This window comes from Sorex araneus, chromosome 2 (genome assembly GCF_027595985.1).
Source record: "Sorex araneus isolate mSorAra2 chromosome 2, mSorAra2.pri, whole genome shotgun sequence".
NCBI classification, from domain to species: Eukaryota; Metazoa; Chordata; class Mammalia; order Eulipotyphla; family Soricidae; genus Sorex; species Sorex araneus.
Window position 1 is genome coordinate 7,312,528 of NC_073303.1, and position 16,511 is coordinate 7,329,038.

A 16,511-nucleotide genomic window follows, 5' to 3' on the forward strand; every position below is an offset into this window, starting at 1 on the left:
TAGATATTTGGTCTTTTGGGTAACATGAAAACAGTTGATGGATCTTGTTGTAAGAATGCATTTAGTTCTGTAAGAAACTTACCAAACTGTCTACCAAAGTGGCTGTACTATTTAATCCTGCCTATAGGAGTGAATGATATAGGTCCCTTCTAGGACTCTGGAAATTGCTCATTCTTAATTAGAGATCAGAGTTAGAGATTAAAAGTGAGACTTGGGGGGCTGGAGTGATAGCACAGTGGGTAGGACATTTGCTTTGCGCATGGCCGACCCCCGTTCGATTCCCAGCATCCCATATGGTCCCATGAGCACCGCCAGGAGTGATTCCTGAGTGCAGAGCCAGGAGTAAACCCTGTGCATCGCTGGGTATGACCCAAAAAGAAAAAAGAAGTGAGACTTGGATGTGGAGTTGTGGAGGGTGGAAAGGCTTAAGTGGTAGAGCACATCTTCTTGGTATTAAGTTTTGTGTGTGATTCTTGGTACTGCATAGTCCCTGAGCACTGCTGTGACCCTACTTCAAAAAAAAAAAAAAGCTTTTTTCACAAACACAAAACAGCCCAATTACATACTTATGAGTATTAATAGGTATTTGTTAGCTAGATTTACTACAGTAGCTAGATTTACTACAATCCTGTAATATACACAAAAATAAGTCATTCTATATACCTGAAACTATTATAATGTTCTATGTCGAATATATCAGTTTTAAAAAGTTAAGAAAAAAAAGTGCATATGGGGCAAAAATCACTCAATTCAAGGCCTAGCATCTTCATTTACTGGCTAAGGGACCTGAAACAAGCTACTCAATTTACATTTCTCTTACGTGTGTGAAAAGCAGCAGCGGTGAGGAGGCCATATTATAAAAAGGAGCTGGTCAGCTTTTACAGAGACACTGCATTACTGGCCTCTTCTGAATTACAACGAAGAGCATTGGAAGGGGCCAAAAAGCAACTTTCAAAGAAAATAGGGATTGGCGCGATACTTTAGTAGGGCATTAGCCTTGCACCTGGCCAACTGGGGTTCAATCCCCTGCACGTAATTATGATCCCCCTTCCCCCAGGAGTAAGAGCAGAACCAGGGGTAAGCCCTGAGTATCACCAAGTGTGGCCCCCAAACAAAAAAGAAGCCATCAAGGAACAATTGTTTGCAAAGTCATCCGAATCATAAAAGTGTATATTAAGGATTTTTGACAAAGAAAAAAAAAGCTAACAAATTATAGAGAATAATCTGTTACTAAAAGTCACTGTCTCCACCATTTATTTCATCTTCCTCTTTTCCTTCAGAATTGTACTCCTCTTCAAACACTATTTTGGGTTTGTGTGCCCAAATCTGTGTTCCCAAACTGATTCCTTGATCCCAAATAAAATTGTACTTTACCAGTTAAGAGTCTCTGACAGCTCACTTAATTGATCTCTTTTTATTCCTATCACTTTCTTTAAATTTCATTCTTCTTTTGAATTGTGGAGAAGCTTTAAGGGAATATCCAACATAAAACTGATTTACTTTCTACAGCTTCTTCCTGGAGTACAACTTTAATAATACTACTGTATTTTTATATACTTGCGGTCTGCTTTTCATCTCTTTGCATCTACTGTGTTTTTATTTCAGCCTTTTGCCTCTTTCCTGTTTGTATTCGGGCCATATCTTGACATACCGAACTGTTTCCAGAAGTATTCCAGCTCCTACGGATCTTTCCTGCATTTTGCTCTTGATACTCACAACTGTTCTTTTGTTTCTCCTATATTTGCTGGTGCCAAGATTTCCAAGTATAATATCTGATTAGTCAACAGCATCACATGACTAGCCCTATTCCCCCCCACACCTCCTTCCGACCCCCCCCCACCAGTGCCCCATTCAAACTCCAAGGATACACCGCAGCACAGTAAAATGCTTGGGTCGTACACTTTAAAACAAAACGTGATGACTTCTGTTAGATTCTCTAAGTAAAGAACGTAACTGATAGGCCAGCGTTGGCTTCCATTGGGCACTACGTATGAACTGACGTAGCCACACACAATGGACGAAAGTAAGCAAAGCAGGCTAACACCTCAATCAATCCTGAATCCGATATGACATTTTGGAAACTGGCTCATGACCATTCTGAACATTACCAAGACAATGTAATAAACGGGCACCCATTTTTTTGTAAAGGAACAAAAGGCAGAATGCGGGAAGGGTAGTAAGGCAAGTTATGCATAGAGAAACGCCACATCTGCGTTTTATCAGTGTGCAACCGTTCTACAATCCGCCGGGTCACACAAGCCTGCATCCGTGCCGCAGGCTGGTCCCATCCTGGAGCGCTTCCCGAGCAGAGGCCCGCGGCCTGCACAAGGGATGCTGAGGCTTCTGGGAAACGGAGTCCGGAGTCCACAGGCCCGAGAGGTTTGACGTAGCAGCGCAGGGCGCGGGCGGGGTCCGCTCCTCCACCGGAAGTGGCCGCTGAAGCTGCTGTCGGTGTGACAGGGGCTCGGCGCTGGGGACGACTGGACACTTTGGCTCCCTTCGCTAGGTTCGGTGATTGTCCAGCGTCGCCAGACCGGGACTGGGAGCTATAGATCTCGGGGTAGGAGGGAAGCCCAGGTATCACCATGGCAACCGCCGGCCTTCGGGCAGCGTGACGTCACCCTGCTGCCTACGTCGGACCTGGCCTCTGCGGGAGGGAGCTGGGGAGTCCTCGAAGGGGACGCCCCTAGCCTCCTCGGTGCCGGGAGGATCCGCCCCGATCCCCGGGAGGGCTTTGTTCTTTTGTTCCCGTCTGGAGGCTGGGCTCCGGCCGCCCCGCCCCTGCTGTCCACCGTGTCCACCTTCCAGCGTCTCCGCGCCGCAACAGGTGTGTCTTCCTGTGGTCCAGGTGCACGGAGGTAATGGCCCGACCGTGGGCGCTTGCGGGCCGGACCCTCGGCTGGGCATCAAGGGCCTTTTGAATCTGGGACCGAAGCAGAGCACTCCATCTCCACTCAGATTTTGTTCAGCGGAAGCGCCAGATGCCTGTTGGGAGCTCTGGAGCTCTGAGCCTTTCCTGGGTCTCTTGGTGCAAAACTCAGCGGTGATAGGATGACAGACGCCACTGACCCCATCTGTGTCTTTTAGGGCGGCCAACGTCAGCGTGTGCAGGTTCCTTCCTGGACGTTCAAGACTCAGACCGAAGTTCGAGGGCCCGGAAGGTCGTTGCTTGGGCAACCAGTAGCGTGCAGGTTCCAGAGGCATGAACTGAGATGGCAGGTAGGGGCTCGGCTGGGGCATGGGGCAGGGGGAGGACAGAGGGAAAGGGCAGTCAGGGCTGGAAGGTGAATACCTGGCAGCTAAACGAATGGAAGCAGGGAACCCAGTGCCTATTTGGGGAGAAGAAGCTGAGTTGCAGCACGGAGACGCATCTCAACTTAGAGGAAAAATTTCCTGGATCCAGGAGAGAAAGTAAATTCACAAAGTCTGTGATTCTCACATGCCTTCTACTCAGAAAAATATTGGAACGATAATGATTCAAGGAGGGAAAAAACTGGTTAACATAAGTATCAGTTTTGAAATCTAAATGGTTCTTTGTAAAGCCTGTTCCCAAAAACGTGCAGCCTGAACTTTCCGTTTTGGATGAACACAGTGTCCTTGCCTGCTCTGTTTAGTTCCTTATAACTTTGGTGCTGATCTTAGTTCTTAGTTCCCCAAAGCAAGAGACAGCTCTTACACTGCTGACTAACTTAGAGGTCACTCCCCCAGGATAGCACAGCAGGTATGGCCCTTCCGTCCCTGCCAGGAGTGACCCCTGAGCACAAGCAGATGTACCCCCTCCCCCCAAAAAAAGAAACTTTTAGCTTCTACTCATTTTTGTTGCAGTTTTTGTTTTGGGTTTGTACCAGTAATGTTCAGGGGCTCCTCAGTTACTCCTGGTGGTGCTGGGGACTGGAACCAGGTGCAAGGCAGTGCCCTCCCCTGTGCTCGACCCCTCCTACTCACATATTCTTTTCTAAGCCAAAGAACTTGAGTTCCCTTGCGGGTTTTGATAGGTATCTCCTTGTCTCATGGCAGCAAACTTCTTAGAATTCACTGCCTAGGGGCCAGGAGACAGCTCGGGGATTAGACTCGTAACCAGCACCAGGACCACGTCCTCAGCTCTGCTGCGAGTGGCTCCCAAACAAAAAAATCAAAAAAGCACGACCTAAAACTAGAGTTCTACGGTTGTGCTTTGAAAAACGCCTAAAGTTATGATGTACTTTAAAAAAAATTAGTTATACTTCTATTTCTCAGTATCAGATGGTATTTGTTTTTTTAAAAAAAATCAATGATATTTCGAGGAGCTTTTGGTCACGTCTACTGTGCTTGGAAGTTGCCCCTGGCTCAGTGCTAGATCTAGGTCCCGGAGGTGCTAAGGACTGAATCAGGTTAAACACAGGCTGTGCAAGAACCTTCACCCATGTATTACCTCATCAGCCCCAATACTGTTCTTTAAACTGTGTATCTTGCATAAATTTCGTAAGTTAGATTTGTTCCTTTCTTACATAATGAAATTGTTTTGTTTTTGTTTTTGCTTTCTGACCATAGCCAGCAGTGCTCAGGGGTAACTCCTGGCTCTGCAATCAGAGGTCACTCCCGGAGAGCCTGAGGGACCATAGGGGGTGCAGGGGATTGAACCTGGGTTGGCCCAGAGCAAGGCAAGCGCCCTACCTGCTGTCCTGTGAAACTGTGTTTTATCCTTGAGATTGAAGGCATACATTTTTTATGCACTGTACTGCTGAGCCATGTCCCTGGCACTTCGTCTTTTTTTCTTTTTTGGCAGGGAGTGGTCAGGGCGCATACCTAGTGGTGTTGGGGGTGCATGTGCCAGGTATTGAACCCTGACCTCACAAAGCATGTACCCCACCCACTGAGCTATCTCTCCCTCACCCTAGAGTCTTGTTTCTTTCTGTTGTTGTGTTTTGTGCTGCAGTTTGTTTCGGCTGTGTTCGGGGCTTACTTCAAGGTCTGCACTCAGAAATTACTCCTGGCAGTACTTAGGGGACCATATGGGATGCTGGGGATCAAAGCTGGGTCCCCCATGCAGGGCAAATGCCCTCCCTCCCCCCTACTCAGGCGTCTGAGGTTGTTTGTTTCTATTTGGAGTCACAGATGGCTGTGCTAAGGGCTTACTCCTAGCTCTGAGCTCGGACATCACTCCTGGTAGGCTTGGGGAGAACATACGGGGTGACAGGGCCTGAACCAAACCCCATAGGTCAAGTGCCTCATCCATTGTACCCTGTCTCTGGCCCCTGGATTCTTAACATTAAAGTATTCATGTAGGTTTAAGCTCTACCATGATTTTGTATAGTAAATTCTATGTTCATTTTAAGATACAAAATATTATGGAGTTCATGCCCAATTCAATCAACTTAATCAATGGCTGAACAAATAGCAGTACTCCTACATTATTAAAAAAAATACACCATTATCTTATTTCTTACAAACTATCTTAATTCTCTTTCCTTTTTAAGATACAAAGCATCTTATTTCTTACAATTGCATGTATACTATTATCTTAAAGTAAAAAGCTTAATTTATTAGATCAATTATTGGGTCAGGGAGGTGGCCCCAAGGGCTGAAGTGCAGGCTGCCAGCTTGTACTGAGTGTGGCCTCCAAGCACCACATGGAAACTAATCCAAGTAATCCTCTCACAATTATCATCCAGAATATAAAGTAGGAACATGGTCTAGATAAATGTGCAGAATTGCTAAGGAAAACTGCTGAGATACAATCAAGCAGTAATACCACTGGTGGTAAAGCTGTCCAACATGATGAGCTGGCATACCTGTGTATTTCAAAATGATTCACAATAATACATGTCACCTCACATACTTGCTGGATATGTGTACAGGGATGTAAGAACACCTGAGACTTACTCTCAGCAATCCTCAGGTATATAACAGAGAATTAACAATAACCAGCATGTTGCACATTAGGTCCCCAGAACACCCTCCTACGTCCCGGGAAAAACTATTCTACTTATTATTTCTAAGCAGTCAACCTTTTATAATTCCATATATAAGTGAGATCTTTCTGCAATTGTCTCTCTTCTCTTGCTGCACTTAGCATACGGTCTCCAGGACCCTCAATGTTGTCATAAATGACAGGATTTCCTTTGGATGACTGAATAATCCGTTATGTATAAGCACAAAAATCCAGTGTTGGGGGTGCAAATTTATAAAGCCACTGTGGAAAAACAATATGGAAATTAAGAAATTTAAATGTAATGGGGATGTGGCTTAGCCATACAGACCCTGAGTTTGATTCCTGATACCACACACAGAAATGAAAGGGTTGAAGAGGTACTATAAGGGTTATAGGTGCATGCCTTGCAAATAGCCACCTCTGGGTCATCCCTGGTACCACATGGTCCTCTGAGCATCTCTGGGTACAGCCCTGTCCTACTTCAGCTATGTATCTAAAGAAAATTAAGTCACTATTTCAGAGAGGTAACTGTTTTGCAGTATTAGTCACAGTGCCAAACCATGCAAAGAACCTAAATTATTTCTATTCATCAGTTTAATAAATCTGTATGTGCTGGGTCAAGAGCTATAGTACAGCAAGTAGGGCATTTGCCCTTCACACAGCTAATCGGGGTTTGATCCCTGGCATCCCATAAGGTTCCCTGAGCACCGCCAGGAGTAACCTCTGAAAACTGCTGGGTGTGGCCCCAAAAGAAAACAAAAAATGTGTGTATATATCATTTCTTAGTAGCATACATTTTTGTACATTCCCATCATCGGTGAACAGCGGACCCTTTGTCCTACAACCTCACCAACACTTCTCTTTTTGATAATCTTTTAACTGGTGCGAGAGGTGATACTGTATGCTAGGGTTTGCTTTTACCTGATGATTAGTGATGTTGGGGACCTTTACATGTACCTAAGGCCATTTGTCTTTGGAAAGACTTTTTTTCAGTTCCTGTGCCCATTTTTAACTGGTTCATTTTTAAATACTGTTTGTTTCTTTATATATTAGGTTACGCCTTATCATATTTACAAATATTTTCTCCCATTCTGTAGGTTGTCTTCTCTTTTTTTTTCTTTCTCTCTCTTTTTTTTTTTTTTAGCTCTTCAGAACTTTTAGTTAGATGTAGCCCAGCTGGTTGATTTTTGCTTTTTTACTGCTTGTGCTTTTATTACTATTTTGAAAAAAATAAGTATTATCAAGATCAGTATCAGCGACCTTTTCCTCTTTTTCTTCAGAGTTTTATAGGCTTTAGTGTTTTATTCTTTTGTAGTGCCCAAGGATCAAATCTAGGACCTCACACATACAAGGCATATTCTATATTGAAGCCATATCCCCGGCCCAGGCGTTTTACAATTTTGAGTATTAATCCATTTCATTCATTTTTATGACTGGTAAGAGTCTTATACTTGTGCATATAAACTTTTTATCCCTTTGAGTATTGTTGGTGCCTTTGTCAATATTAATTTATTCAAGGGTTTACTTTGGGTTTTTGTCTGTTTTGCCTGTGTGCCCTTTCTGCATCTGTTGAGATGAACGTTTGTTTATTTATTTATTTATTTTTGCTTTTTGGGTCACACCTGGCGATGCACAGGGGTTACTCCTGGCTCTGCACTCATGAATTACCCCTGGCGGTGCTCAGGGAACCATATGGGATGCTGGGAATCGAACCCGGTCGGCCGCATGCAAGGCAAATGCCCTACCTGCTGTGCTATCGCTTCAGCCCCAAGATAAATGTTTAAGTTTTATCATATATTTATGTATGATAATGTATGCTTTATTGAGTCTGGTATGTTGGATCATCCTTATAAGCATAGATAATCCCATTGGGTATAAGATCCTTCTGGGTTTAGCTTGCAAATTCCCTGAATTTAGCTTGCTAATATTCTTTATAGAATTTTCATATCTGTATCCATCAGAGATATTGGCCTGTAGTTTGCTTGTATATCTTTATTTTGCTTTGGTATCAGGATGATACTGAACTTGGGAAACGAGTTTATAAGGTTTCACTCCTTTTCAATATTTTGGAAGAGTTTAAGAACTGGTATTGTTTTCGACTGCAGTATTTTGAATTTACCAGTGAAACCATTTGGTCCCATTTCTGTCTTTTTTAGTAGTTTTATTTACTAATTCAGTTCCCTTTTTTCATGGTAATTATGGTAAATATTAATTATGGTAAACTGCTGTTTTAGGAATTTAATTCCATTTGCTGTATTACATTTGTTTTTATTATTCTTAAAATTCTTTGATCTTTGTTTCTTAATTACCTAAAGTTTGTTTTTTCTTTTATGTTCATTTTTTGTTTTATGTTCATTTTTTGCTTTATGGTCCCTTAAAATCTTAGGACTCATGACTTAAGGGCTAGAGAGATAGTACCACCTATACGTGCTTACTTGTATGAGACCGATTGTGGGATCGAATACTGTTTCCCATCACTGCCAGGAATGATCCCTGAGTTAGGGGGGGCAGAGGGAGAGGTGGTAATGTCCACATCAGGTGGTGCTCAGGGCTATGCTTTGCTTACTTCCAGTAGTTCTTGGGGGACCATGTGTTGCTCCAAAATATGCACCCTAGCTTTTTAAGCCACCTTGCCAGCCTCTATGTTGGTTTCTGTTATTTGAAATCAAAAGCACCTTACCTAAAACATTTATCTTGGTTCTATTTTCCTAAATTCTGTAACATATATGTCTGCTCATATACATTTCCTTTTATTATTAAATACTCCAAGATAACATCTTCATTTTTTTCTTTCAGATTTGTTTTCTGGTCAAAATAGTCAAAAGCAACAGTTTCCTTAATCCTTTCTCTCTTGGGCTTTCATGAGAAAATTATTCCGTAAAGATTATCTCTCCCTAAGAGTAAAGTTAGTGTTTCTTTCTATATATTATACATATAATATATGTGTTACATTTTTTTTTCTTTTTGGGTCACACCTGGCAATGCACAGGGGTTACTCCTGGCTCTTCACTCAGGAATTACTACTGGCGGTGCTCAGGGAACCATATGGGATGCTGGGATTCGAACCCGGGTGGGCCACATGCAAGGCAAACGCCCTACCCACTGTGCTACCGCTCCAGCCCCTATGTTACATACATTAAGTACACACATTTTAAGTGTATAAGTGTGCAAGGTAAACACCCTACCCGCTGTGTTATCTCTCCAGCCCCGATGTTTGACAAGTTTTAATATATATTGTGGAATAGTAATTCTGTTAAAATGTCATGTATGATAATGTCATAAATATCTAATTTTCCCACTGACAGACATTGGGACAGTTTGGGAATATTAATCTTGTGAACAGTCTTGTACAAGCGTTTTAGGGGATATAGACCTCATTTTTCTTTTAAAAATTGTTTTGGTTTTTGTACTCAGGGTTTACTCCTGGTTTTGTATCAGGGATCATTCCTGGTGAGCTCCAGGGACCACAGATGATGTGGCTTGAACCCAGGTTGGCTGAGTTCAAGGCAAGCGCCCTGCCCACTGAACTATCACCCCTACCCTAGACCTCATTTCTGTGGTTATGCAGAGGAATGAAATTGCTGATTCATTACGAGGGCATATGTTTAGTCTTAGTGCACACTGCCAAATAATTTTCCTAAGTTACTGGTAAGTTTACACCCCCACAACAGTGTACGAAACTCCCAACTGCTCTACATTCTTGCCAACAGTTGGTATTGACCCTGTCTACTTAAATTAAATTTTCTGGTGGGCGTGTAGGATCAGTGAAATGTCACTGTGATATTTATTTAACACTAATATAAAGTTTCAAAGAAAGGTTTGTGAAGTCTTTTGTAATCTATACATATTTTATTTGTAGCAGAGAAGGCAGAAATATTTTATATGACTTAATGAGGAACATAAAGTGAGCTGTATGATCCATGTGATTCTTAAGTATCTAGGAGCAAAACTAATTTTAATTTTTTTGTCGAGGGAGGGTGGGAGTCACACCCAGCAGTGCTCAGGGAACCATATACGGTGCCAAAGATTGAACTGGGATCCGCCATATGCAAGGCAAGTGCCTCAGCCCCTGTACTATAAATCAAGTAATATTTTATATCCTGAACTTACTGATGAAAGTAAAGTACAGGCCTTCATTAGTTTCTCTTTTGTTCCTTTGGTTCTGAAAGTAAAGCAAATGGCATAGTTCCTTGTATTTTCACATTAAAAAAAAATAGATTCCTCAGATTTCCTAGGACGGGATTCATGTGGCTTCTTATTCCTGCTCTAGATCTGTCCTCTCCCAAGTCAGCTCATCTCCAGGAGGGACACCAGTCAGCCAGTTTTCAGGTAAGCTGGTTTCTTGAATGCCACTTTGATCCTTGGTTTGGGACTGTGCGTTATTTTGCTGTTGGGCGTGTGTAAGCAAATGTAGTGTTGGCAATTGATTGTGACATTCTGGGTGCCCGTCTGCCTAGCCACCGCCTGGTGTCTAGCTCAGCTCTCCATCTTAACAAATTCACTACTTGCCCACCACTGGCAGTACTTAGGAGCTATCCAGTGCCAGAATGGACTGAACTCAGGACCTCATACATGTAGGCATGTGCTGTATTACTTAAACAACTTCACAGCCCATTTAAGTAGTTTTTGTTTCTGCTTTTTTTAAACAGTCATTTGGTATTAGTCTTTGATTTATAGTCAGGCACCAAATTTGGTTCTAAATTCTGTTTGGTTTTTTTTTTTTTTTTTGCTTTTTGGGTCGTACCCGGCAATGCACAGAGGTGACTCCTGGCTCTGCACTCAGGAATCACTCCTGGTGATGCTCAGGGGACTATATGGGATACTGGGAATCAAACCCGGGTTGGCTGTGTGCAAGGCAAATGCCCTACCCGATGTGCTATTGCTCCAGCCCTCTAAATTCTTTTTTTTTTTTTAAAAGTCCCGTGAAAGACTCTTCAGCATTTGTGAGAATACAGTTAAAATACGTACAATTGTGGATTCTTTCTGATCTTAATTTAAAAAAAATTATGGGGGGGGCCACCTCCAGTAATACTGAGGGGCAACTCTGAGTTCGGTGCTCGGGGAGTGATGTGGTGTTGGGGATGTGACCCAGGCCTTCTCTATGTGAAACACGTGTTTCGGCCTGCTGAGCGGTAGCTCTCCAGGACACAGCCTCTCAGAGATGTTAGGGAGTCCAGAATAGACAGTCTAAGGCCATGCATTCCCTGTGACTCAAGTGCAACCCATTTCGGCTTGAAGCCAGTGCTACGAGCACCATTACTCAGGGTTCCCTGAATCCTTTTGGCTGATTCTTCCCATGGCTGCCACAGTCTTGGTACGTCTGCTCATCTGTTCTTTCCGGAATACTCAAGAGGAAGCTCTGTAGTCCTGTCTTCCTTGTACAGTTTTCTCTCCTATAGTATTTCCCTGGGAATTCTAGTCCCCTTGCTTTCCCCAAACTCTCATCATTCTCTCTCCAGTTCGTCCTGGTTCCCCATCCCAGCATGTCAGCCTGGAAACTGAAGGCAGGAAGATGGAGAGTTTCACCTCATTTGTCTGAAATAGGATTCACCCCTCAACTATTTCTAGATTCTCATATATCATTTTTTAAATTTGATTTTAGGAATTATGAAAGAAGTGAAACAAGCTATGGGCTCTAAAAAAGTGATTCTAATATTTTCTCTGTTGTCAAAGAGACGTAAAATGGGTTTCATATATTTTGTTCAGAATTTTTTGTTTTTTTTTTCCTTGGAGTCACAGCCAGCTGTGCTTAGGGCTTACTCCTGGCTCTGTGCTCTGGATCACTCCTGGATCATAGAACTGTATGTGGCACCAGGGGTTGAAAATGGGTCAGCCACATGCAACGCAAACACCCTACCCACTGTATTATCTTTCCGGCCCTATATTGAACATTTTTTTTCCACATTGAACAATTCTTATTAGAATATTCAAACCTGTGGATGATGCCATTTTACATCTCTTTGACAACAGAGGAAATATTAGAATCACTTTTTAGAGCCCATAGCTTGTTTCACTTCTTCTTTTAGCACTGCTAACTTCTTCCCTTCTCGGTCAATGCTTTGTGACTGAGCAGAAATATGTTTGGTGTTGCAGGGATCAGTGACCTTCAAGGATGTAATAGTGGACTTTACCCAGGAAGAATGGAAGCAGCTGGATCCTGGACAGAGAGATTTGTTTAGAGATGTGACATTAGAAAATTATACACACCTTGTCTCTATTGGTAAAGACTTCTCAATTCAGTATCTCAAAATCTGGGAGTGTACTGAATTTGTGTATGCTTATTCAGTTAAGGACTCAAAGTTACCTGAATTTTGAAAAATACGTTATGATTACTACAGTCTATTAGTACTTTGACCTAATAATTTTCTTAGTCAAATTCCCAAATTATTGTGATTGTGTCTTGGGATTTTTAACAATCCTGCTTATGATTAAAAAAAATTTTTTTTGTTTTCGTTCTGGGTTACACAGGGCAGTGCTCAGGGCTTACTCCTGGCTCTGCACTCAGCCATCACTGCTGGTAGGCTCAGGAGATCCTATGGGATACCAGGGATCGAACCTGGTCAGCTGTGTATAAGGCAAGAGCCCTATCCACTGTACTACGGCTCCAATCTATGTGAAATTTTTTGGGGGGTCACACCCAGCAATGTTCAGAGGTTACTCCTAGCTCTGCACTCAGGAATCACTCCTGGCAGTGCTCAGGGGACCATATGGGTGCTGGGAATCGAACCCAGGTTGGCTGTGTGCAAGGCAAATGCCCTACCTGCTGTGCGATTGCTCCAGCCCCTATGTGAAACTTTTAACAATTAAGTTAAGATTGTCCCACATTTTTTCCTCAAAAAAGAAAATAGACTCTAACCTGGCATTTTACCATTACTAAGACTATGTTCTTCTGCCCCTCTGAGCAGGACTCCAAGTTTCCAAACCTGATGTGATTTCACAGTTAGAACAAGGAACAGAGCCATGGACTGAGGAGTCGAGCTTCCCAGTGATTGCATTTGGAGGTATGTAATGGGTAATTCAGAGATGAGTGTCCTAACATTCAACCTGACTGGAAAATTTCCTACCTAGAATGTAGACACACTTGCTTTTCTTTAAAATATCTCCTGGCTGGCAAAAAGAGGGTACTGTGCTGAATGAAGTCAGCCAGAAAGAGATGGACAGAGAGAGAATGACCTCTCTCATGTGGAATATATAGAAACATAGTATGGTAATAACAAATGATCAAAGAAAAAAGAACCTGAGAACTGGTTCACAGACCTGGGCTTGACTTACCCAGGGTGGAGGAGGCCAGGGGTAGTAGTTGGGAGGGGACACTTTGGCGGAGGCTGTGGTGCTACAGTGTGTTCACATGACATGTGGTCACTGACAGTACTGTAACCCTGCAGTGCTCTATCCAAACAAAAATGAAGTATCCCCTGTGGAGAAATGGAAAGCCATTAGCATTCTCCTTCGCTGCTTCCAACTTTCTCCTCAAATCAGAGGGTAATTTTCAAAGTTTCCAGAATGTTCTAACAGCTTTATATTTAGTTTCATTAGGTTACTCCCACAATAGCAGATTTTCCTCACCTCTTTACTCAGTAGACACTGACGTTTTATTTTTCTTCCAGACTGGGAGAAAGGATCAGGAAACAATGTGTCAGTCCCACAGCCAGACACTGCTGAAGTAGAGACATCTCCAAAGGCAACTGCAGAAAAACCCAAAAGGGATGATCCTGGCTGTTCCAGCTTCTTAGCTACTTGGGAATCTGAAGGCAATCTAGAGAGGCCACAGGCAAACCACCAGATACTGCCCAGGGAAGTGAAAACAACGGAAAAGACAGTGTCCACCTGTGAGAGAGGTGTAAATTACCCTGAAAACAGCATCAATGTGAGTTCAAACCTTGGGACACAGCAAGAAAAACCAGCAGAAAATACTTCTACTAAAACCAGAGTCAAAAAGAATCCAGTTAAAAAGGAGAAAACTTGTAAGTGCAATGAGTGCGGGAAGGCTTTCAGTTACTGCTCAGCTCTTATTCGCCATCAGAGAACACACACTGGAGAAAAGCCCTACAAATGTAACGAGTGTGAAAAAGCCTTCAGCCGGAGTGAAAACCTTATAAACCACCAAAGAATTCATACTGGAGATAAACCATATAAATGCGATCAGTGTGGAAAAGGCTTCATTGAAGGTCCATCTCTTATTCAACATCAAAGAATTCACACAGGAGAAAAACCTTATAAATGTGATGAGTGCGGGAAAGCCTTTAGTCAGAGGACCCATCTTGTTCAGCATCAAAGAATTCATACTGGTGAGAAACCATACACTTGTAACGAGTGTGGAAAAGCCTTTAGCCAGCGGGGCCACTTCATGGAACACCAGAAAATTCATACAGGAGAAAAACCTTTCAAATGCGAAGAATGTGATAAAACATTCACTAGGAGTACACACCTCACTCAACACCAAAAAATTCATACTGGAGAAAAGACCTATAAATGTAACGAATGTGGGAAGGCCTTCAATGGGCCCTCAACATTCATCCGTCATCATATGATTCACACTGGTGAGAAACCATATGAGTGCAATGAGTGTGGGAAGGCCTTCAGCCAGCACTCGAACCTCACTCAGCATCAGAAAACACACACTGGGGAGAAACCCTACGATTGTGCTGAATGCGGAAAATCCTTCAGTTACTGGTCATCCCTTGCCCAACATCTAAAAATTCACACTGGAGAAAAGCCTTACAAATGCAACGAGTGTGGAAAGGCCTTCAGTTACTGCTCGTCCCTTACGCAGCACCGGAGAATTCACACCAGAGAAAAGCCCTTTGAGTGCAGTGAATGCGGAAAGGCCTTCAGCTATCTCTCCAACCTTAATCAGCATCAGAAAACTCATTCCCAGGAGAAAGCCTATGAATGTAAGGAATGTGGGAAAGCCTTTATTCGGAGTTCATCTCTGGCTAAACATGAAAGAATTCACACCGGTGAGAAGCCCTACCAGTGTCATGAATGTGGGAAAACCTTCAGTTATAGCTCGTCTCTTATTCAACACAGGAAGATACATACTGGAGAAAGACCATATAAGTGTAATGAGTGCGGGAGAGCCTTCAACCAGAACATACATCTGACACAACACAAGAGAATCCACACGGGAGCAAAGCCTTATGAGTGTGCTGAGTGTGGCAAAGCCTTTCGACACTGTTCGTCTCTTGCTCAACATCAGAAAACTCACACAGAAGAAAAGCCCTTCCAGTGTAATAAATGTGAAAAGACTTTTAGTCAGAGCTCCCATCTGACTCAGCATCAGCGAATTCACACTGGAGAGAAACCCTATAAATGCGATGAGTGTGACAAAACATTTAGCCGAAGTACTCATCTGACTGAACATCAGAACACTCACACGGGAGAGAAACCTTATAACTGCACCGAGTGCAGGAAGACTTTCAGCCAGAGCACTTATCTCATTCAGCATCAGAGAATTCATTCAGGAGAGAAGCCTTTTGGCTGTAGTGATTGTGGAAAAGCTTTCAGACACCGTTCTGCTCTCAACAAACACCAGAGGCTGCATCCAGAGCTTTCTAAGAACATTCTAAATGGAGGGGATGCAGTACTCTAATATGTCCTTTTCTTAAGTAATGAAGAATCAGAGTGGAGGAACTGCTTAAAATAGCTTTTCATTTTCATAGTGTGGAATGGAAAGTACACTGGGCTGAACTAATTCAATTACACTGTTAAATAATTTTTTTCTATTGGAAACTCAAGTTTTATGCTTCAATTTTCTCTGTGAAATGAGGGTTTAGTGAAGATTATTTCAAAGTTTATTTAGAGTTTTATATTCAGTTTTGTATATTCACAATATATTCCAAATAGGATTATTATACATTGGGATTTTGCTGTGTTGCATCTATAGTGTACATGCATGTTTTGCTCATAGAAAACATCTGTGCTTCAGTAACTAGGTGGGATGGGGGTTGTCTTTTATGTTCCTGTTCTAATACTGAAGTAAAACACTTGGTTTCTAATTAAAAAAAAACACCTCAAATTAATGATTCACTAACATATGGCTTAACTTAGTACAAATATTAAAACCCTTTATCTTTTATTATGTCTTAGCATTTTCTAAGAGTTTGTAGTAACTACCTCTGCATCTTGACAGTGTTACTTAAATCTGAGGGTTTACCTTAAACCTAGATGCACCATGGAATCACTTAGGAGGCTTTATAAAGTTCTACGGCTAAAACCCTACACACAGAGATTTGAATTCAGTTGGCCTAGGGAGTACAACCCAAGTGTCAGTAGTTTCCTAAACTTCTGTGCATCTCAAAGAGAACTATATTAAATTAGGAAATTGAGCCTCATTAGATTAGGTTCCACTTGATTCCTCACCAACATAAAGAAATCATATGGCTGGGGCTGGAGTGATAGCCCAGCGGGTAGGGCGTCTGCCTTGCATGCGGCGGAACTGAGTTTGATTCCCAGCATCCCATATGGTCCCCTGAGCAACCGCCAGGGGCAATCCCTGAGTGCAGAGCCAGGAGTAACCCTTGTGCACCGCCAGGTGTGACCCAAAAAGAAAAAAAAAAAAAATAAATCATACGGCTTTGTTAAAATGATGGGGTCCAGG

General features: G+C 42.6%; 1 protein-coding gene across 4 annotated transcripts; it reads left to right on the plus strand.

Annotated features, from left to right (window-relative positions):
- The first annotated feature begins 2,399 nt into the window (after positions 1-2,399).
- On the plus strand, positions 2,400-15,989 carry ZNF184 (zinc finger protein 184). Of its 4 annotated transcripts, none has more exons than XM_055128878.1 (6): positions 2,400-2,506; positions 3,088-3,219; positions 10,182-10,240; positions 12,005-12,131; positions 12,817-12,912; positions 13,519-15,989. In XM_055128878.1, exons 2-6 carry the CDS (start codon positions 3,213-3,215, stop codon positions 15,501-15,503), a joined length of 2,274 nt encoding a protein of 757 aa, XP_054984853.1. In that variant the 5' UTR covers positions 2,400-2,506; positions 3,088-3,212; the 3' UTR covers positions 15,504-15,989. The 4 variants fall into 4 exon arrangements, with proteins under 4 accessions (XP_054984853.1, XP_054984852.1, XP_054984851.1 ...); XM_055128877.1 differs by having other exon boundaries at positions 2,422-2,858; XM_055128876.1 differs by having other exon boundaries at positions 2,422-2,827.
- The last annotated feature ends 522 nt before the right edge of the window (positions 15,990-16,511 follow it).